Source organism: Pseudocercospora fijiensis, assembly GCF_000340215.1.
Source record: "Pseudocercospora fijiensis CIRAD86 unplaced genomic scaffold MYCFIscaffold_9, whole genome shotgun sequence".
NCBI lineage: Eukaryota > Fungi > Ascomycota > Dothideomycetes > Mycosphaerellales > Mycosphaerellaceae > Pseudocercospora > Pseudocercospora fijiensis.
Genome location: NW_006921540.1, coordinates 1,015,816 through 1,037,594, shown reverse-complemented (window position 1 = coordinate 1,037,594; position 21,779 = coordinate 1,015,816). Strand labels below are relative to the sequence as shown.

General features: G+C 51.5%; 6 protein-coding genes across 6 annotated transcripts; 2 read left to right on the top strand and 4 right to left on the bottom strand.

The window, feature by feature from the left end:
- Positions 1–4,789: 4,789 nt before the first annotated feature.
- MYCFIDRAFT_216642 (uncharacterized protein) lies at positions 4,790–6,955 on the bottom strand (the record flags this gene model as incomplete). The annotated part of the gene is made up of 2 exons (XM_007932612.1): positions 4,790–6,655; positions 6,712–6,955. The coding sequence occupies 2 exons, from the start codon at positions 6,953–6,955 to the stop codon at positions 4,896–4,898; spliced, it is 2,004 nt and encodes a 667-aa protein (XP_007930803.1). The 3' UTR covers positions 4,790–4,895.
- A 1,051-nt stretch (positions 6,956–8,006) lies between these two features.
- On the top strand, positions 8,007–11,318 carry MYCFIDRAFT_144481 (uncharacterized protein; the record flags this gene model as incomplete). The annotated part of the gene is made up of 1 exon (XM_007932611.1): positions 8,007–11,318. A coding segment is annotated over one exon (3,312 nt), but the record flags the coding sequence as incomplete, so codon positions are not given.
- Positions 11,319–12,115: 797 nt separating this feature from the next.
- Positions 12,116–15,183, top strand: MYCFIDRAFT_80833 (uncharacterized protein; the record flags this gene model as incomplete). Its single annotated transcript, XM_007932610.1, has 4 exons — positions 12,116–13,540; positions 13,826–13,867; positions 13,968–14,222; positions 14,560–15,183. 4 exons carry the CDS (start codon positions 12,116–12,118, stop codon positions 15,181–15,183), a joined length of 2,346 nt encoding a protein of 781 aa, XP_007930801.1.
- A 462-nt stretch (positions 15,184–15,645) lies between these two features.
- MYCFIDRAFT_36808 (uncharacterized protein) lies at positions 15,646–15,997 on the bottom strand (the record flags this gene model as incomplete). The annotated part of the gene is made up of 2 exons (XM_007932310.1): positions 15,646–15,825; positions 15,881–15,997. The coding sequence occupies 2 exons, from the start codon at positions 15,995–15,997 to the stop codon at positions 15,646–15,648; spliced, it is 297 nt and encodes a 98-aa protein (XP_007930501.1).
- Positions 15,998–16,290: 293 nt separating this feature from the next.
- MYCFIDRAFT_87807 (uncharacterized protein) lies at positions 16,291–18,870 on the bottom strand. The gene is made up of 5 exons (XM_007932608.1): positions 17,929–18,870; positions 17,710–17,873; positions 17,521–17,656; positions 17,058–17,466; positions 16,291–17,000 (listed from the first exon to the last, which is right to left on the bottom strand). The coding sequence occupies exons 1-5, from the start codon at positions 18,830–18,832 to the stop codon at positions 16,565–16,567; spliced, it is 2,049 nt and encodes a 682-aa protein (XP_007930799.1). The 5' UTR covers positions 18,833–18,870; the 3' UTR covers positions 16,291–16,564.
- Positions 18,871–20,616: 1,746 nt separating this feature from the next.
- MYCFIDRAFT_36932 (uncharacterized protein) lies at positions 20,617–21,568 on the bottom strand (the record flags this gene model as incomplete). Its single annotated transcript, XM_007932321.1, has 3 exons — positions 20,617–20,907; positions 20,968–21,200; positions 21,316–21,568. The coding sequence occupies 3 exons, from the start codon at positions 21,566–21,568 to the stop codon at positions 20,617–20,619; spliced, it is 777 nt and encodes a 258-aa protein (XP_007930512.1).
- Between the last annotated feature and the right edge of the window lie 211 nt (positions 21,569–21,779).

Below are 21,779 nucleotides of genomic sequence, written 5' to 3'. Positions count from 1 at the left end.
ATCCTGCCGGGAGCTCCACTTTCTGGTCTGGGCGACGACGATCTTTGGCCATTGTGGCCATGTTACTTTTAGATGCTGCTGCCGCAGGTCGAGTCCCAGCAGCTCGCGCTCTAGAATCCAGAATCCAGATGCTGACCATGTTGAGACGATGCTTGCGCACATTGTATGATTGCGTCTGAAAAATAATAATAACACTCACCCTGGCGCAACATACTGTATCTCTAACAGGCAACGTGGATGATTCTCCCTTGGAGTGTGCAATCATTCGCTGTCAGTAACATGCCGCCGTGGGCGCATCCGCATCGCTCGGCTCTGTCTCAGCACCTGACACCATCCGGCATGGCTCTCGCAGCACTGCGCAGCAAGTGTTGCCTGCAGCTGGAAGCGCCCGCGAATGGGCAGTGCTGCACTATTCCGTGAGCAGCATAGCATCAATTTCAAGGTACCGCACAGTAGTGATGGAGCCCACCATCCAGTGTATCGTGTATACAGCGTGTAATACACCATGTACACAGCCCTCGAGGTCGGATGCCTAGTATACACTCATAGAGGAGTCATGCAATTCGCGGATAACAGCCGAGATACAGGCTCAGCGCCGTCGGCGGTCGGGTTTCTTAAGATATCGAGGTATTAATGTGGGCCCTCTCCTGTGTACACCTAGTATACACCCGTATATTACATGGTGTATACAAGGGCGATTGCTAATCCACGGTGGATTCACATCCCTACCGCACAGGACACGGCAGGCCATGCGCGTGGCAGCCAGTGCCTGTCACCGCCCTTTCCCTCTGCTTGCGCATTGCACCCTGTTCCTATTACGCGTCGGTTGCGCTGTAGACTACCAGTAGTGAAGCAGCTCGGTAATGCGCCGTAGCTCGAGCCTCGAGGTATACCAGTCCAATTCGGCGCAAGGATGGCCGCGATGCAGACAGTCACTAGACACAGGAGACGCAGCAGGATGCCTCCTGGGCTGTCGAGGGTGATGCCGTGACGTTTCCGCGTAAGCCGGCGTGTCTCACAGGGTTCATTCTGCAGAAGCTCAAAGTAGGAGGTATTTGCCTTTGTGCTCTCATTGGAGACATGCGGCTTGAGAGCTTCTCGTCGCCTGCACCCGACCCGTTGTTTCCCGTCGCTTTGCGCCGAAGTCTGGTGATGGCCAAATCTATCAGCCAAACATCCCCCGAGATGCAAGAGACGATGTAGGACCTCATGTGTCGTGGCAATGACACAGGCAAGAGTCGGGATAGACACAAGCGACGACGATGCTCTCGGTTGCGCGGCAGCGATGCCTAAGCAAAGAACTTTGTATTGGGTGTTCGGAAAGACGAAGACATGGCCGAAGATGCGTGATCAGGAATTTCCGGAACATTGATGTGCTTTGCGTCGAGCTTGAAGTGTGGTGCACATGGCGAAGTGGGATGGACTTCAGCGTACCTGCCTCCAGTCGCGCCTTCACTCAAGGGCCCATGTTCATTGTCCACTGCGCCCATCGCAGGCCGCTCTGCACGCGAGGTCTGGAACACGATGTATAGATTTGGGTGATGAAGAACGCAGCAAAGGGAAGAGCGGCGTGGCGTGAATGCCCATGCAATTTGCGGAAAGCACTGCTGACAGGCTTAGAGCACGACTCCAACTCCCAGCGCCGCCTCTAGCCATAACCATGACAACAGCGAGACGCCTCCTCCGATTCAGCGCCGTCAAGTCGATCGATTTGCCACGCTCAAGTCCCGCGAGGAATGATTCACATCTGCAGCAGAACATGGCGAGGCTCAAAGTTATACCCGTGGCTTCGCAGATAAAGAGCGTGTCTTGACCTTCATAAACATTCTGGCTTACACAGCATGTCAAGCATTCAACGCCACAACATTTCTTGCTGAATGTCCTTCCTTGCGCAAGCCAGCTATCGAGCAAGCTGCAGGGTAGGAGTAAGAAGGCGGTGCAGGTCGATCGTATAATGGAGCTGTGATATGTAGGTCTGAAGCACTGCCATGAAGGACAATTGGCTGTAACATTCCTTTGGAGAATGGCTTCTACCAGATGTGAACCGCAAATACTCAAAGAAGTCATGATTGCACAGGAAAGTATCAGGAGAAGGGTCGATCAAACATGCTTCGATGACAACTCACAATCACTGTCGAATGTCCAGCTTGGCATTTCGATCACGAGCTGACGCCCGTTGATTGCCAACCTCAGAACGACTTATGAGCGGCATTGTTCGATGCGATTTTGTGCAGCAAGAACTCTCATGGTCTTGTGTCTTCCTCTCCAATGCTCCAATGCTTCTGAGTCAATGGACTCAGCCGAAAGCGAATAATGACAACTACAGAATGATTGAACGTGTCTTCAACCTCAAATCGACTCGTCCCTTACTCCTCAAAGCTCCACTACGCTGTCCGTCGGCGGAAATGGTTATCTATGCTTCAATGCACTTCACGTATAGAGCCCTGTTATGATCAACTCTGCTCAACCCAGTGCCAAGCCACCTGGATTTGAGCTATCTATACGAGCTGCATTTGCCAACGGCTCATCCCGAAGCTCAAATTGCCTCGATGGTGAGGGTAAGCGATTCCTCGACATCCACATTGTGGAATTTGCTCGCTGACGGTGTTCGTAGTGTCCGAGGTTCGTCAGATCATCAACACTAGTCTCCACGCATTTCCTGACCTTGTCGTAGTGGTTATGGAGCTGCGTTTAGGCTTCACCTAAGCAGATTCCGCAGTGGCTTTGCCGTAAGATTGTGAGCATCTTTAATCATTCGACTTTGTTCTAACCTGATTTAGTCGTGGGTTCGAATGTGAGTATTCTTGGCTCTTCAAAATTCAATGTCCAGTGCCTGATCTGTTCAAAGCCCACCCTCATCAACATTGTCCCAACCAGACGTTTCTTTTTTTATCTTTTCGCAAAATTCTCCCATTTCTTTTCGTGCTTTCAGTCAAACACTTCCCTTTTGAACGATCGTTCTCTTCATCGCTTCCTCCTCGTTGATATGTGAAAAGACCCACTTCTGTTTTGGCAGTTCTTCCGTACATTTCGGAGCCCATTTTTACAACACCACTAACAAATGGTGCCTTTTGGAGCAGATCACAGCAGCCTCGTTATGGTCTTCCAATGCTTAGCATAAGGACGTTGCTCTTGCCTGGTCCTCACAATACCACCTTTCCAGCCAGGATCCACAATGTGCAGGCGCCATACTCCTCAGAATATCTGCGGCAGCCATACCATGACAAGAGCATTTCGAAATTTCGCTGGCCAATATGCGGACTCAAGGGTGCTGATCGTTTCACTGCTGCGCGGCCGACCTCTCAAGTCTGTGTTGAAGGACCTGCCAACGCTTGGGATCATAACAGCTCCAAGGAATCTCGGCGGACATCATCTACAGCTTGTAAAAGATACCCAGTAAATCTTGATGTCTCAAAATTTGATGAAGATCAATACTCTCGACTCCGCTGGTATACAGCGTCCCTCACAAAATCTGCTACTGCTTCTGGTCGGCACACTTTGGCAGCACGAAACATGGACATTTCACGAGCTGTCTTGTGGTCAAGATTTCCAGCAGTCTCTTGAACCGGATCTAAAGTTGACAGTACGATTGAGGGCTTCATGCTGCTCCTCAGCGTAGAGGCGTCAACAGGCCATACTGTGGTCGAGTACTATAGCTGATTTAAATGGGCTGATACGAAGCAGGTTGTCATCAATACCCAGAGGCGGACGCACGATATCATTGTTTAGGCTGGTCACATACGAGGTCTCGGCTCGCAGCAGGATGAAGCTTTACGGGCCTCTTCACCATCCAGCATGGGGGTACAAGTGCACATAAGACTGGATACTGTGGATCTATAAGGCTGAGAAGTTGTCTGTCTTGTGAAGCGCCAGGCGCAGCCGTTGCCTGTCTGGCGCTTCGAGTTTGCAGGATCTTCCTGGTCATGACTTTGAACCAGAAAGACGACAAGTCAGCATCAGACCAGCATAACGCACGACATCACACCCAGAAGTAATCGCAAACCTGATGCTAGCAGGCACCGATCCGTTAGGAGAGAAAACTTCTCCCCGCCGATTCCGTTCAGACACTTGGAACCGATACCTACGGACCTTATCAACTCGAAGCGATTTGATCTGTTAGGTCGCACAGTACGTTTATTCATCACCGATGCCTCCAAAGGCGTAGGTAAAACACCACTGATTCCTGTCCAAAAACGAGATATTTTGTCGCAAGCGTTAATACACAGGAATGGAATACTGTGTTTGGTGTGATCGATCGAAAACACCACAGGTCTTATAACCAAATACTACTGATTTCCATCCCTCATAGCTGATCGAGGAGCATACACGAAATGGCGTTGCAATAGCTTATTCTTGAACGGCAAAGGGAGAACGTTCAATATTTCTTGTGAGTAGGGATACGTCTATCATCGATATATCCACCAGCTCTTTTTTCTTCATTCGTAATCGCCTCTGACATTGTGATCGCATTCACCCCTAGTACACATTCTTTACGACGTAAATTTGAATGGTATGATCGATTTCAACGCTTTCTCGGCACTACGCAGCGTCATCGCCTCTCTGACAGTGAAAACATTTTCTCGAGCGGGTACTTATTTTCGATGTTCTTTCTTCCATTCTCGTCCTCGCAAACACACCACTCACTAAGATTCAAATATGAGCCCCACTAGTCGACATCACCATGACCATCTCTCAAGAGATGCAGACACACAAGTCCGCTGTTCAGAATGCGGGCATATTAAAAGAGGACACAGTCCAGCTTGTCCACGACGACGTGTGCTCAAGTAGTAGTCAGAAGATAGAATTTCCAAAGTGCATGAGCTAGCTCATGCATGGAGTAATATACTGCTAGCTAGCTTCTAGCCGCTTCTACTACTGATTCAAGAGTTTGTTGCTTAAAAGTATCTATGCCCACCGCCCTGACTTCCATACTGCTGTCCGAAGCCAGGCATACTCTCCTGATCCATGCCTTCCAAATTCATAAAGTCATCGACGAGCCCGTCATTGCCGTCATCAGGCTGCGAGACATGAATTGTGTCTTGATCGTCGGCAGTATCGAACTTCGGATCAATATCGATGGGATCGCTCATTTCGTTATTCGATGATGGAGGATCAGTGCCATCTACGATCTCAATCCCTTGAGGCACAGCCTGACCAAGGGCTTCCACTCGTGTTTCGCGGCGATTGTTTTCGCGTGGAATACGCGGGAGTTGAGGACTTCGATTACTGTTGAGACAGTCTCCCCGACTATTCATCCAGAGCGAAGCTTCTTGGATTTCTCCTTTGCGTTTCTGCTCCGCCCAGACTTCCGGGTAGAGTTGGGCGAGGATTAAAGTCGCTTCGTACCAACGGCCTTTGACATTGTTCAAGTCCACTCGCTGCTGTGCTGAGGCGAGTCTCCAGAAGCTTGCGACACGTTTCACTTCGACTGTGCACTTATTACGGTCCATCAGGTCTTCGGTAAGACGCGGCGGTAGATGTGGATTCCGATTCGGCGCTGCTGGCGTCTCCACGGACACGTTCGTGTGCGGCACTGTCGTAAGCTGATAGACGTCCCCGACGAAGTATGCAGCCTGTTCCAGAACTTGCTGTGGATTTACGGGCGAGGCACGCTTCCGTTCGATGATAGAATGCACCACCATCACATCTGTGCCAGTTCCAATGTGCAGCCGTATCGGATCCCCGACCCATATCTTCTCTGCGCCCAGAAAGATGCCGTTGTAGTGCACTTCTTGGACACTAGGTTCTGGTTGTAACACTTTCTCCTTTCCGAAGAGTGTATAGGTAGAGTCGATCATCTTGGCTGCCATGATTGAGCCATCGACTTCCAGATCACCGGTGCCGTAACGACCTGATGCCATTCCTTGCCAATCCGCTGTCTCGTATCTAGGTGGATTAGGCTGATCATTCAGAGCCTTGTTGGTGAATGCCGGCACACTCCACGCCAGCCAAGGGCGCATCTCTTCGTTGCCTTGCTTGACGTGTACGCCTGGATTTCCGGATGGGTAGGATAATGGTTGAATGCGGTAAAAGGTGGTGTTCGTGTTGTTGGAGCCATCAAGCCAGCGTCTCAGGACAACACCAATGCCCCAAGCATATCCACGCTTGAACCAAACTAGCTCGCCAGGCCTGTACATGAACATCTTGAATCTGGCATCCATGGCCTGGTCCGGTGACCTCTGCGGCGGCAATGGTGTTGGAGATAATTGTCTCTGTGCGCTGACGGGTCTCGGCACCTGGACTTGCGGGCTTCTGGCAGATTGCTGGCTCGTCTGACGTGCCATTTGTGTTGCTGCGGTCACGTTCAATGCATCTTTTGAGTCTTGCTCTGCCTGAATAGCCTTCTCGGTCTTCACCTTGGCACCCGGTAAGACATTCTCCAGATCTTCCGGCGAGCATATCTTGCAGCTACAGTTGTCCGGATCGCCGCTCTCATCCGTACACAGCCAGAGCAGATGCGGAAAGAAGTCGTTGGGACTGCGGAAACGTTTCCTCCTGCCCGCTGGATGACCGTACAGATACGCATCCTGCCTGTCATTACCACCAGCGGCATGCGTCTTGCTCTTGACCTCCAGTTTGCCATCCACGACAGTCTTCTTGACGTGCTCGTAGAGGCGGTATTGCTCCGGGAAGGTGACCAGTATGTATCCATTATCTAGCAAGCATCAGCATCTGGCCATGCATATCTTTCCGAACGATGCACATACATACCCTGTCCAGACTTGTCCTTCCACTCCAGCTCTCTCGCTAGCATTCCGCCCAGCTTTCTGCGCCAGTCGAGATGCTTCCCTTCGTCGGCGCCGACTTCACGATAGAAGTCGCTAACTCCATCTCGGTCGGGTCGCTGGTTCAATTGGTCGTCTGTGGGCTGGTTGAGCTCTCTGCGTTTGCCTTTGGACACCACCTCAAGCCTGCCGTCACTGCGTCGGACGTAGATGGGATAGAATCGCGCCATGGCGATTGTTGACAGTGATGACTTCAGCTCTCACGCATCTTTGCCGACACCACAGCGCGCGCAATCACTGTCGCCGTCGCCGCCTCAGCCTCAACCCCGCGCCGCGCCGCTGTCGTCTCTGGTTTGCTTCGTCGTTGTTTCGTGCACACACGTTGACGAGGCAAAGAAAATAAGCCTTCGGCAGGATGCCGCGCCAACCAGATGGCGTGCAGATCCTTGTCGCGCCTGCATGTTGAACGCGCTCTCGTGTCGGCGTCGCGTCTCCGGCTAATTTACATCAAAGCTGTACATGGCATCGACGACGACTACATCTGGCACGGACCGACATGATTTCATTGCACACACGCCTCACGGTCACTGGTAGATTGGCCGATTTTGGAAGCGTAGGCTTGTCGCCCAGCAACACTCAACCCATCTCTAGCAGACGGCATTTGAAGCGCTGCACCTGACGTTTGCACACTCTTGTTCACAAATCCCTTTCTTGCAAGCAATCCAATCCAATGCACATCGTCGACACTCCGCCACCCAAGCGCAGAAAGCTGGTACCCGCCATTCCCAACCCATCACCAAGCAAGCTGTCTGACTTGCTCTCTGTCTTTGGTGCGCGCAAGTCGCGAACCTCCGTCAGCAACATGGACCGCGACGCTGGAGGTCACATCCTCCGTGGCAAGGCGCCCGTGTCATACGTCGAGTCCCCTCCTCCATCGACAGAAACCTCACCAATCAACTCACCAGCCCGTGGCGTTCTTGATTCATTTGATGTTGGTGAGAGCGAGAGCGAGAGCGCCAGCGGCAGCGACAGCGAGGATGAGCTCACGTTGGACGATACCATTCATGTGAGTCAATTCCGCTGCGTGTCCGATGCCGTGGCCTCAATCTCGAAGACAGCGCTCTAGTCTCAGGCCATGGCTTCGGAGCGACATTTCACAGATTCGCTAACCCTTGTGTTCAGGCAATACCTCGAAGGACCTCGCAGCAACAACCGCAGCCGGTACCGGAACTGCCAGCCAGATCTCGTCGCTCGGGCGTAACGTACACCAGAGCTGTGCCACAGCCAAAGAACGTCCAGAAGCCCACGAAGAAGCGTAAGACCAACAAGCGCATCCTCACCTCAGACACCGCCAAGTCTCGCCTCAATGCCAGATCCGGCACTCGAACAGCACGTGGCCAGGTTCGCCAGGACATTGCCCTCCACACCAAGCCGAAGAGAGATGCCTTCCTCATCGCCAATAGTGAATACTTCCTCCCATTGCTGCCGAAATCCAATTATCTCGCCAAGACCGAGGCTGCTGCCTCAAAGGCGAACCACCAACTGCCTGAAATGACGCAGTACTATGATCTGCAAGAACAGCCGAACGGTGTGAAGGCGAACATGAAACCATACCAACTGCAAGGACTATCGTTCCTCGTCCATATGCACGATAATGGCATGTCATCAATCTTGGGAGATGAGATGGGTCTGGGCAAAACACTTCAAACACTCTCGCTCTTCCAATACCTCGAGGAGAACAAGCCGACCACGGGAGAGTTGCGACCATACCTCGTCGTGTGTCCTCTGAGCGTCCTTTCATCATGGATCAGTGAAACCAAGAAGTGGGTACCAAACCTGAACGTTGTTCGCTTTCATGGCCCCAAAACCGAGCGTGAGCGCTTCAAGGTCGAATGCACCGCAAAGAAGGCTCGCTATGAGAAAGATCGCACACAGCATCGGGATGACCGCATGGACATCTTCGTGACAACCTACGAGACATTCTTGCACGAGCAAGCCTGGTTCAAGCGGAACTTCGTTTGGCGCTATTGTGTCCTCGATGAAGGTCATAAGATCAAGAACAACGAGTCGGACATCTCTTCGGCACTGCAAGGACTGAGTGCAGAGTACCGCCTCCTGCTCACCGGCACGCCCTTGCAAAACAATCTGAAGGAGATGTGGGCACTGCTACATTGGCTCTTCCCAGAAGTATTTACAGACGACACCAGCGATGCTTTCCGTAAAGCTTTCGACCTGAGTCGAGGTCAGGTCTCGACATCGTTCATGGACGATGCTCGCCAACTGCTGGAGCTCATCATGCTCCGTCGCATGAAGACCAGTCCTGGTGTCGATCTTGGCTTGCCCGAGAAAGAAGAGGTCCTTCTCTACGTGCCCTTGACTCCGACACAGCGATTTTGGTACAGATGGCTGCTGAACGGCGCCGGCGACTCCACTTTGGACCAGATCTTCTCCGGTTCTAAGGAGAAGGACGCTCAGGCTTTGACACAACGTGACCAAGATCTCTCGATCCTGGAAAAGGCTGCCAAAGCACTTGACACTGCCGAGGAGGCTGATACTACAGATCTTTGGGCCGAGTCAAGAGCAATCATGCAGGAGGCCATCGACAAGGCCAATGACGAGAAGAAGAGTGGTGGCTGGAGGAAGCTTATGAACCTGTTGATGCAGCTTCGCAAAGTCTGCAATCATCCCTATCTCCTGTCGCCGGCGGCGCCGCGAGAGTATAATATTGGCAACCATGTTGTCGTGGCTTCAAGCAAGTTTATCGTCCTGGACAAGCTTCTCCGAGAATTGGTGGTCAAGCAAGGCAAGAAGGTCCTCATCTTCTCCGGCTTCACATCCACCCTCAACCTCTGCGAAGAGCTGTTGATGCTTCAGAACGCAAGTGGTGCGCCTATTCGCCACGCTCGGCTGGACGGTGGCACTGCACGTGCTCAGCGCAACCTCAGCATTCGCCTCTTCAATGATATGCAGAGCAACTTCAATGTCATGCTGCTCTCCACTCGTGCAGGAGGCCTAGGCATTAACTTGACCTCTGCCACCGATGTGGTATTTCTTGATGAGGACTTCAACCCGCAGGTCACCCTGCAGGCAGAAGCACGCGCACATCGCATCGGCCAGACAAGAAAGGTCACCGTCTACAAGCTGTGCACATCAGGAACGGTCGAAGAACAGATGATGGGTCGCATTCGCAAGAAGCTCTATTTGTCAGCCAAGATCACTGAGAGCATGAGGAACATCCACACCGCAGACGCCCCCAATAAGAAGCGCAAGCGCACTTCGAGCGCCGATACTGGAGGTGATGATGCTCCCCATCTTGACACGGCTTCACTCCAATCGTTGATCAGACGTGGTGCCCGCACGCTGGCTCGAGAGGAGCTTAAGGTTGATGAGCTGCTCAGCTGGGACTGGGACACAATCATCGAGAAATGCAAGGACAAGCCGGATGATGAGCTGGTTGCCGAGCAGACTGGAGGCGCGAAGATTGATGAGCAAGAATGGCTCAAGCAGGAGGAGCGTGTTCAGACCGCCGTGTTCGAAGGTAGCAAGCATCGCAAGGAGATTCAGAAGAAGGCCGAAGAGATTATGGAGCTCAATCGCGCCGACCGACGACAAGGCAAGAACACCACAGTGGAGATTGACGGCTACATGATCAACAAGGAGTCCCTCAATTGCGCTGATTGGGAGGCGGTGCCAACCCTGGCCGGGAAAGATCCACGACTTGCCGAGTACAAGAAAGCGAAGCGCGCTGCCATTGAAAACCAAGAGACCTGCCAGATATGCTGGGATGCTGGCGAGCTGACCCTATGTTCAGGCTGTCCGCGTTCTTACCACGTTGGATGCCTTTCGCATGACTTTCAAGTCAAGGCGAAGTCTCCTCTGCAATTCCACTGCCCACAACACGAATGTCGCGACTGTGGAGCCAAGACGACTGATGCTGGGGGTATGATATATCGATGCAGATGGTGTGAAAATGGCTTTTGCGAAGACTGTCTCGACTGGGACAATACTACGCTTATCGACAACACCTTGCCAGAGTTCGAGATGATCGGGTTTGGCCGAGTTGCGCAAGCCTACTTCATCGAGTGCGCACACTGCAACGAGCGATTCAGCCAGAATGCCGAGGAGCGACGCATGATTGATGCTGAACGCACCAGAGTGGCCAAGCTGTACGAGCAGTTCCTAGACGACACTGTGGAAGACCAGGGAGCCGGTGCTGAGCGCACACCAGATACGGTGTCGGAGATCGCCACGCCTGCTGAGAATGACTTCCCGTTTTCAGCAAGCCACAAGACAGCCATGAAGCAGCCTTTAGGAAAGACCCTGCTTGACCTGACATCTGACTTGACCGAGTTCACTTCTGAGGCCGAGCAACAGCAGCCTTTGGGAAAGACCCTGCTTAACCTGACATCTGACTTGACCGAGTTCACTTCTGAGGCCGAGCAACCAACACCGAAGCGAGCATCTCCTCGTCAGAAGAAGCAGACTCCGAAGAAGCGATCAATCATCATTGACCTTACTTCTGATCTTACTGACCTCTCCGATGCTGGGGCTTCACGCTCCTCGCCTCGGCGCACCAAGAAGACTCGCCGATGAGGGACGCTTTACGACTCCACAGGAGGCCCTCAAAAGCGCAGGTGCTAGACCGAAAGTCCGCGCATTACTGCTCCATACAAACGCTGGGAGCGCAAGCGCAATTATGGCACTCAGAAGTCTAGCAAATCAATGTAGCCTGCAAATGAGATCATGAAAGATGCAATGACTTATCATCATCCGTGAAGACCGTAGGCATCCATAGTAGTGACTCACCCAACACAGAGTGCGTACGTGCACCGCAGGCAACAATGCCGCAACTTCGGCCTACCTGCGCCATTGAAAAAACCTCTGTACTTCGACCTCCTGGGTTTTGAGAATCACGGTTTGAGTACAATACCGACATACAATGCATTGAGAACCTGCGGTTAATCTTCGCGTCGATGCCATCCATCCCAAGGTCGGGAAGTCCTGAATATACAGCGGAAGATATACAACCGTAGCATGCATGAATATTGATCCTATACATGGGCCAAGATAGAAATCCCTCGGTGAATGACAAGCTCGGCGCGTCCCTGAATCACATGTCCGTAGTCCCTGGAGTGAATGAGTGAGGGAACATCCTCACCTGCATCCCTGAATCACATGTCCACAGTCCCTGGAATGAATGAATGAAGGAGCATCCTCACCGGTTGCACATGAAAGCCTGTGATCCTTAGTTCTTTTGTGTCACATGAAGACAATAACATTGTCCTCGAGGACTCGAGAGAGCTTTCTTTCAATCGATATAAAAGAAGATAAAGAAGAAGTCAGCACTCGAAGATCTTCTCTCCATACTATCACCATTACAATCAATCAGAATGAAGTTCCACCGATCATACGCTGTTCTCGAGGAACAGAATCGTGAGCTACGAACCGAACGAGACGCTTTACTGACACAGCTAGATGCTGCGCAGAAAGAAATTGATACTCTGCAAAAGCAACTTGGCGGAAAGAAAAGACCGACGAGTACGAAGCCGCAGTTTCATACTGTCGCCGCCAAGCCTCACAAGGCTGTGCCAACACCCCTACGTCCACCCCAGCCATGGAACGACACACCACATTTCCCATCACCATCTCTAACCGACTACACGCAGCTCGTGTACGACGATGGGAGGCTCATCGATACCGAGTTGCGTAATGCAAGTTTCATGAAGCATACCATATCTTCCGCTAGAAAGACTGTAGCTCCATCGACCGCTATCGATGCCGGTATAATGTATACCACAAAGCTCCGACAAGACCAACCCAACCTCTCGGGAACCTCAGTGCCAGAAGCAAAACCGACTCTGCCTTCTCCAACTCCCTCTCCAACCCCTGAGCAAGAAGATCCCACCCGCCTCGACAACAACCCTCCCGACAACGACTTCTTCACGACCCCATCATCCTCAGGCTCCTCAATCCTCCAACTCCCCTTCACCTCCCAAATGAACCTCCTAGAAAAAGCCTACGACCTCGCCCGCCAAGCAACATTCAGCCACATAAAACATCACTGGCCACGCGACCAACTCCGATACTTCCCCGAACACTGGAAACAAATCCGTTTCGGACTCCAAGAACTCGAAGACTCGAACTTTGGCCTGAGAACCTGCGACCCATCCAAATCCGCCATCGTCTCTGCAATGTACAGAATAATACCTTTGCGGAATCACGTCTGTCATCCGGGTTATGTGCGAGATTTGAAGAGTTTGGATGAGCTTTTGGGGGCTGTGGAGGAGCTTTTAGGTCTCCTTGGAGACGGGGAGAAATGGGCGGCCGAGGAAGTTCAGAAATTGAGGGGTCGATTGCAGGAAGAGGCGAAAGAGATTTTGGCGGAGATTGAAGGGAGGGAGGGGCTTTCTCGGCTTCCTGAGGCGGAAGCTTGGCCAATGCATATTCAGCAGATGTTTGAGAGGGTTTTGTTTGAGCCTCAGCGTTGGCAGGAGTTTCCTGAGGGGATCGTTAGGGCTGCGAGGGAGTGGGAGATGAGGAAATTTAGGGTTGGGGAGGATGACGAGGACTTCGAGGCACGGTTGAAGGAAGCGTGGTCGAGGCAGGAGGAGCGTTTGAGGGAGGAAGCGCGTCGGAGGGAGGAAGCGTGGTCGAGGGAGGCTGTTGGTTCGGACGATGATTCTCAGACGTCCCTAGAGTCTGGCAGCGAGAGCCCGACTACGTCGTGGCCATCAGATACCACGAGTGCTGCGGAGATGGAGGATGACACGCTCGCCGATCCTAATGCTGACGATGATTGGGACAAGAAAAGAGAAGTGCCATCAATGTGGCGATAGCCAGAATCCAACCACCGATATTGGTGAGATTCGCAAATGCAACAAGGCCAGGATTTCGCTGAATTTTTGCTCTTCATGTGACAGACCAGATCGTTTCCATTCCTCACAGCATTTCGTACTTCACTCACGCGGTGGGACGGCCCGGTCTCGTGATGCTAGGCAGACAGCTCGTGATCGTTGCCGCTCCAACTAGGTAGTTCTTTAGCGCCACGTCACAAAATGTTTGCTATGCCATCCGAAGCAACATTTAATTCTTTCATCCAGATCGTGCGCTTTGTCATAGCATCACACAACCACATCATCACCGTATGTTCCTGTATCCTGTATACGCACCGCCGCCACCATGATTATCAAATTGCCCGAAGATCTAGACGATTACAGCTTCGAGTTCCACTCGGTTCAGCAGGCTCGAGGGCACGTTTCTATAGCGCCAGAACCAGAACGTGAGGATGGAGTTAGCGAGGCCGAGGAGCGTCACGACGAAGCATATGTTTATCGCTTGATGCGCGCCATACAATCAAAAAGTCGCACAGGACCGCCAGATCACCGAGCAGATGAAGATGAGTGGGCTCGATTCCAGGCGTGTGATCATAAACGAGTCGAAAGCTGGATCGAGGAGAATGGAAGCAGGGAATTCGAGCGCCGGGCGTGGCTGATTCTTGTAAGTAGTGCGAAGCCGCAGCTGGTGACTAGCTAACGTAAAATAGGGCCTCATCCGAAATGTCCACACCCAAGGAGCGCCAGCGAAGATGATGAAGCAGTATCTTGATGACATTATGCATAGCATGTATCTGATTGTCGGCTTCGATGAACGGATTGACCGAATTGTGAATGGAATCAGCGTGAGTATGGACAGTCGTGTGGGAAAGGAGCTTCTGCTGATGTCGTCTAGGCTCACCCGAGTATTGCTTGGGACTTTCTCAGCCATCACGAAGATGCCAAAGTTTCTGAAGCGACTCGGCACATTGCTTTGATGCTTCCATACTTGGGGACCGAAGGTCAACGAAAGATGGACAGAGTTCCGTACATGCGGTATCCTGTCCTTTGACGATGATTCGCCTTTACAGAAGTCCGAAGCAACCAAAGCAGATCTGTCGGGCCCGGAAGCGGTAGAAACGGCCGGAAAAGTGTCAGGCGACGTGAAGACCGAGAATGACGACCGAACAGACCTTGAAAGCACACCCAGCGAGGCTCGTCCTCCCTTCAAACCCGCAGCCTTGCGCCAGACATCCAAAGTAAATCATTTGAGTTCAGCAGGCAGTATGGACATGGCTCGTCTGGCTTCGCAGAAAAGACAGGCTCAAGCTGCTGCGACTTCGAGGAAGGCCAAAGCAAAGTTCTCGGAGCCACAAAGCAGAGGGTTCTCGACCAGTGCCCCTATCAAGAGAAAGCGGGTGAAGGGCGCCGTGCCTTCTGATGCAGAGAAAGGCGATGCCCTACGTCAAAGTGGTACTCTACAGCAAAGCATCAAAAAGACAAGTGCTCCGCGAAAGGCTAGCGAGAAGGATCCAGCGCTCGCAGCAACTCTAGAGCAAATGATCAAGGACAATATCGGAAATTTTCCGGGACACAAGACAAGTCATCGGCGCGAAAAGACCGGCTTCTTTGGTGCAGGCGGCTGAGCTTCTGCTGAATTACATTTAGATGGATCGACGATGCTTCGAGTGGATAGCACAGTGCGTGTTGGAAGAGCCAAAGACGCTCGGAAAGATTTTGAGTCTGTCATTCTGTTGTCTTCAAGTCAGCGCATGTGCTTGCCATCGCAGTCAAAGTATGGCAAGAGCAGAAGGGAGGTAGTCAGTAAGACTAATCGTAAGTCCGTCAACGCCGCGTACGGCTATGGATCTAGAGCTAAAAGATGTCTCATCATCGGGAAGAAGGAAGGAAAAGACAGCGACATACCATAACCCTGCGCCGTAACAGCATGATCGTGAAGCTGCGACTTCACATCGCGTTGAGAAGGGGTATCACATTGCTCTCTCAAACCTCCCAAAACGCCTCTGCTTCGAAGTCAGTCAGCCAACATCCATGCCATAAAGAATCAGAGGGGGAAAAAGTTCCGCCAAACTCACCATCCCTACAATTCACACATAATCCCTCATTCCCGGGTCCCCTCCCTCATTAATCTCCTGCTGCAACACAATCGAATAAACACTAGCCTTCAGCAGCGTAAAAACAGTCGCAGTCTTCCTCTCAAGCCCTCTAAGCGAATCCAGAATTTCAGTCGAAGGCTTAGCGGCGAGTTCATTAAGCACGTTGGCCAACTAATCCACCACATAGTCAGTCACCGATACTCATTCCTCAAAAATTTCTACTCACATCCTCCAGATTCCCAACCAACTTCGCGTACTCGTCTAGGACTTCTTGCTCGAGAGGGGAAAGAGAGTCTTCGGGATTACGGGAGGTGGAAGAAGTGCTGGCGTTGAAGTCGTCCATGCTCATGGTTATGGCGAAGCGACCAGCGCTTCAACGAGGGAGCATGGACGGGGCCTTGTTGGAGCCGTGAAGACTTGGTGGTGTTGTTGGTGTTGTGATGGCAAATTTGCAGACGCGAAAAAGAGAGTAGGGAAGTCGCGTTAAAGGCTTGGCGGGTCACAAACCACGAGTGGCTGACTAAGCCTGACTTTGATCCACGAGTGACCACGACTCGCATTGTTATCGTGGCAGACTGAGATAGGACGGTCAGTGCACTAGCGGGAATGGAAGTGGTAGCAAGATCAAGATGCTTTCAATGAATGCTTTCAGATCGTCTCGTTCGTGCGCTCAATGCTGTAGCACAGCTTAGGTCTTTGCAAGTCCCGCCTGCCCCGATGTAAAAACACACGTTGCCCCGAACGCCTTGCCGCCTTTGTGCAGTATTTACAAATGCCCTCGAAGGCGACCTCGTGCGCAGTGCATCATGTCTTGCCGCTGCGACCCTCTTTTGGCCCTTGGGTTTGACTCAAGTCTCTGGTCGACAATGATGTCTTCACCATCATGCAGCATTTCGCCGCAGCGCCAACGCTACCGATGAGCATGACCATTACTTTGTTGAGGCGCGTTATCCTCGACAGCATGATTCTGCTCATCTCCGTCATGATGCAGTGTCACACTGTTGAATTCCTCAAACGGATCCGCAATCTCTCCACCTGGTGTATCAAGACCACTATCCAGAGGTACACCCTTCATCTTGCTGGCCGGCGTGCCAAATCCTTTGTTCACGCCGGTATTTGCGCCATTTCCAATATCGATCGATTGCGACTCTTTCACGTTGCGGAAATTGATAGTATCAACGCCGCGCCCTTGGTTGGGAATAATGGGAGGCTTCGAATGGCGTAGGAGTGCCCAAGAAGTGCTTCGGAAGAATGGATGTCCTTTGACATCTGACGCGCCTGCACGCGAACCGAGACGGCGGAGTTCGTCTTTGATAAGCAGTTTTCGAATAAGCGATTTACAAAGACTGGGAGATAAGTCAGTAAAGGACGTTGTGGTGCACAAGATGGATCGCTATGCTTACTTGGAAATATTGGGAGCACCACTTCCTTCAGGAAATGGAACTTCGTCTCGTAGGATATTGGCGAACGTCGCATTCCTGTTTTTACCCTTGAAAGGTGTAGTGCCGAAGAGCATTTCGTAGATCAGGATACCGAGTGTCCACCAGTCAACCGCACTCGTGTGCCCGCAGCCTTTGATCACTTCCGGTGCAATGTACTCTTCGGTGCCGACAAACGAGTTGGTGCGAAAGTTAGCGATACAGCTCTTGGTGTCGATTGTAGGCATGTTGCTAGGGTTCGGATTGCTCGAGATACCGCCACTGGCATTTCGACCGCCGGCCAAGATCATACCCGGCACCCCACCTGGGTCTGACTGCTTTGAAAGATCGAAATCGGACAACATGATATGGCCCGATTGGTGCAGTAAGATGTCTGAATTCAGCAATCAGCATCCATGTCAAGCACCTCGTTACCAGCAGAACCTACTCTCTGGTTTCAAGTCTCGGTAGATGAAGCCCATGAGGTGAAGATATTCTAGCGCTGCAGTGACCTCTGCCGCATAGAATCTCGCAGCGTCTTCGTCTACGCACTTGTTTGGGCGTGTTTGAAGGGCTCGGAAGAACTGGGCCATGTTAGCAAGATCATACACTTCGAAACAAGGGTGACCGAGCTCACTTCTCCGCCACTGCAGTATTCCATGCAGAGATACAGGTGATCCTCAGATTGGAAGGAATGATAAAGGGTAACGATGAAAGGATGATTGCTCGTGGCCAAGATTTCCTGTTCCGCCAGAGCTCGCTTGATCTTGTTGCGCTTGATCATCTCCTTCTTCGAAAGAACTGTGTAGAAGTAAGTCAGCATAGGTAGGGTCACTCTCCAGTCTGAATCACTCACCTTTCATAGCATATAATCTCGAGCTCTTCTTCTCTCTGACAAGATATACTTTGCCAACATCACCTTTACCAATCAATTTTATCTTGTCGAAGCTGCCCGGGCCAACCTCCACATTCCGGACCTTGATGCTGTTACTACTGTAGGTCCGTCTGAAGGCTATGCTGTTTCGCAGCTTGCCTGGTGTGATTGGTCCATTGATGCCAGGGACTGGAAGCAGATCTCCGTTCTGTGGGACTGTCTCCACCATCGAAAGCGCACTGGCGTTGTTGTGCTGTCCGAGACCATTGATCTTCGGTGTAGGTGGTGTCGTCTCGAATTCAGCAGTCTGAGGACGGCTGTCTGCATTCCCAGCCTTGCCTCCAAATAAGCCCTGTGCATTTGGTGCACTGGCAACTCTTCTCAGCTTTCTAGCCAGCTCCTCCTTCCCCGTCGTACCGTTCGCATCCTTGCCAGCGTTGCCGGGAGGCATCTTCTTTGACATTTCAGGGGTATCGGGAGGTGAAGGTGGAATGCTGCTATCATCGTGGTGGCGTAGCGCTGGGGGTCCTTGATGCTGGAAGTATGGATTGGCATGGGCAGTCGGGCTCATGCCATCATCAAGCGGATTACCTTCGCTTGCTACAGTGGTGCTACGAGACCTGCCGATGTGTGGAATAAATCTGCTATGTCTCAAACTGCTCTTATCCTTGTGCTGTGACGACGGCGTGCGAGCGTCGTCCTCAAGGCTATTGTCTCCATTAAGCGAGCCTTTCTCGCTGCTCATAACGCTATTATCGTGCGTTTTACTTGATATGCGAAAGAAGTTTTTGATTTTCTGGCCGGCGCTGTGGTTGCCATTGTGCTTGCTGCCCGCGCCGCTAAAGACTCGCTTGCCGCTCGCCGGGGCATCAGAAGTGGACGGCATTGTGCTATTCGTATATTGAAGCCCTGAGCGAGCTCAAGCCATTCTCCGCTGCCTCGAAGGGCCTGCAGGCGAGGCGAGGCGAGGCGAGGCGGTGGTCGTGGTGCAGTGCAGTCGAGTTTGGAAGCGACGTCGAATGCAGAGAGTGGGGAGTGCAGATAGAGTACGTCGGCTGCAAGTGATGTCGGCAATAGTATGTCGCTGGCTGCTCACAAGCAGTTGGGCGAGCGAGCGCGGAGGCAGTTTGCGGATTCTGGCGCGGCCAGTAATCTTCAGCAGCCGGCAATCTGTGCTGTGGCAACGTGTGATGCTGATGCTGCGAGACCAACAATTGCTGCTAGGAGTTCTGTAAGTAGTAGTGAGCGAACGCCCTGAGCCTGCCGGGGAGGGGGACGGGCACCGCGGGCACAGTGCTCTCGAGAGTCGACTCAGAACAGCACGCTCTGCCGATCTCCTTCCAAGTTTCAATCAACTGCAATTCCGCCGATCTGGAAGCCTCTGCCGGTGGGGAAGGCCGAAGGAAGAACGCAAGGCCGAATACTCAACAATCATAGAATATGTCACAACATCAACATCAACATGAGCCTCAAATAAGTAAGCCGCCTCATCCCTTCTCGCACACGGCCGCTTGCTTGCTTGCTTGCCAATCCACTGTGCTTTGCACTCGGAAACATCGGATCCCTACAGGCTAAAACACTTGGCTCCCATATGCTGCATCCGGCTTTGCCTCTGTTCAGGCCCCGATTTCCCGGGCCACATCTCCATGCTAGCATCTCCATGTCTGCGTTTCGTCGTCTCCTTCTCCTGAGCAACCGAAGTGCTTATTCTTATGCAGTCTGATTAAGCGAGTCGTTGACTTGCAGTAGAAACCATATGATTTCTGAACACCAACCCTAACTGCTAGCTACCTATTATAGATAGTGTTGTATAGGGGAGTACTTTGGAACAGTCAATAACTGGGTCAGGATAGCCCGGCCTGCCAGTGCCATCTCGTTTGCAGACTGCCAGCCAGCAAGCACCTGATAGGGATAGCTTGATGATGGCAATAGCGACATCATCATCGACAGCAGCAGCGCCTGTGGTAGATCTTCGTGTCGGCTCATACCACGCCGTTCATGCTGTGTCTCATCTGGATCTATTTCCGGAATTTGTATGAGAATTAATCAAGGAGTCAAGGACGCAATCATCACATCTGGAACATGCTTAAAGCCGATAAAGGCCGCGGCAATAATCTTGACCGATCGCGGAAGCAGCAAGATGAACCATAACTATGTGCTGGCAGTCCCTGCTGGAGGCATTGATACAAAAGCCTGAAAGATCGAGCTCAGTCTTTCGAGCCGAAGAATTAATGCACTCTCGAGATGTAAAACTTGGCTGCAGCCTGATGACACTGGATTGCATCTGATCCAGGTCTGAACAGGTCCGTTGAGCATTCCAAAATTTACGATTCTGCCCTCATTCACTGCTGAACAAACCACCTCAGATCGCTTGCTAGACATGGAAATGTGCAAGGTGATCGCAAAGCTAGTGGTGAATTTGGAGACGGTCCTTGTGAATACACCAAAGTGGTAGACGGTGGGTTATTGATATCTAGAGCGGGAATGTCTGAAGGTCAGCGTCAGGCCAGGACCATATGACATTGAGTAGTGGAGAAGTATTTTGAATGGCGCCTCGAGCAGTCATTATGAAGAGCAAACCATCCCGAGCCCGCTCATGCAATCATTCCATATCATATCATACCATCTCTATTTCCCTCTATCCCTATACTCCCCATCCACATTTGACCGCTACTCATCTAACAAAAACCGTATAAAAGCCGCCCCAACATCAAGCCCAGCATGAAAATTCCTCACCCTTCGCATTCCCTCCTCGAAAGTCTGATCATCAAAAATCCCCTTCTGATGCCGACTCTCCAACAACTCCGCCACAACCTCGGCATTAAACTCCGGATGACCCTGCACAGTGATCAAACGATTCTTCACATACATGCCTTGGACATCACACCGATCCGTGTGTCCCAAAGCCTCCACATGCGGAGGATAAGCATACACAACATCCCGATGCATTTGATGAATCGGCTTGCTTCCAATCAGCACATCCTCCCAACCCCAACATCTGCGTATAAGATATAAACTCACCATAATCCCCTTCTCCATCCCCAAAACCTCCTTCCCCTTCTCCGTCAACCTGACATCCACAACACTAACCTCCCAACCCCTCTCACTCCTATCAACTTTCACCCCCAAAGCCCTCCCAACAATCTGATGTCCAAAACAAACCCCAATCAACCTCACACGTTCCTGCTCCAGAACTCGCTTCACAAATTCCACAAGTTTCAAAATCCACGGGTCGTTTTCGAAAGAATTATGTCCTAAAATCCAAGAAAATAAAATAAAAAATCAGCAGCCATGACCAACTACATCCTCTTTTTTTGTTTTTCCATCCCTCTCTTTTCCTCAATTTTAAGAAGTGGTTGGTGGACCTACGACTTCCCGTCAAAAGCACCGCATCAACATCCTCCAACCGAGGATAAACCTCATGCTTCACAACATCGAATTTCGTAATCTCGAGTTCAGGAGGTTTTCGGCCATCATCCTCTTCGAAAAATTTCTTTGCCCCATTTTCAAGAAGTTCCCGAAACAAATTCCCATAACCACCATATTTCTCCTTCGTACGGCCGAGAGGTTCATCGCATTCGAGGATAGCGATTCGTAGGGGAGGAGGAGGAGGAGGAGACATAGTCGTATCGGTAGTAGGGAGATTGAGGGAAGAGATACTGTTGTTTCGAGAACTTCCAGCAGCCGCCAAGAAAAAAGCGCGAATTTGGGCGAAAATTGGCCGGATAATCATACAATCCATTTTCATCGGATCTTTTCGAAGCGAATAATAAAAAAGAGATATAGATTTTCTAAAGGGCGTTAATAGGTTGCTAGATGCCTTGTTTTTTTTT

Excerpts from the sequence above, each read along its gene's own strand:
- MYCFIDRAFT_87807 (XM_007932608.1), bottom strand. The coding sequence starts at position 18,832 with ATGCCGTCCACTTCTGATGCCCCGGCGAGCGGCAAGCGAGTCTTTAGC. Across the intron at positions 17,874-17,928 it reads GAGATTATATGCTATGAAAG|TTCTTTCGAAGAAGGAGATG; the intron begins GTGAGTGATTCA and ends ACTTCTACACAG. Across the intron at positions 17,001-17,057 it reads GGTGCTCCCAATATTTCCAA|TCTTTGTAAATCGCTTATTC; the intron begins GTAAGCATAGCG and ends CTTATCTCCCAG.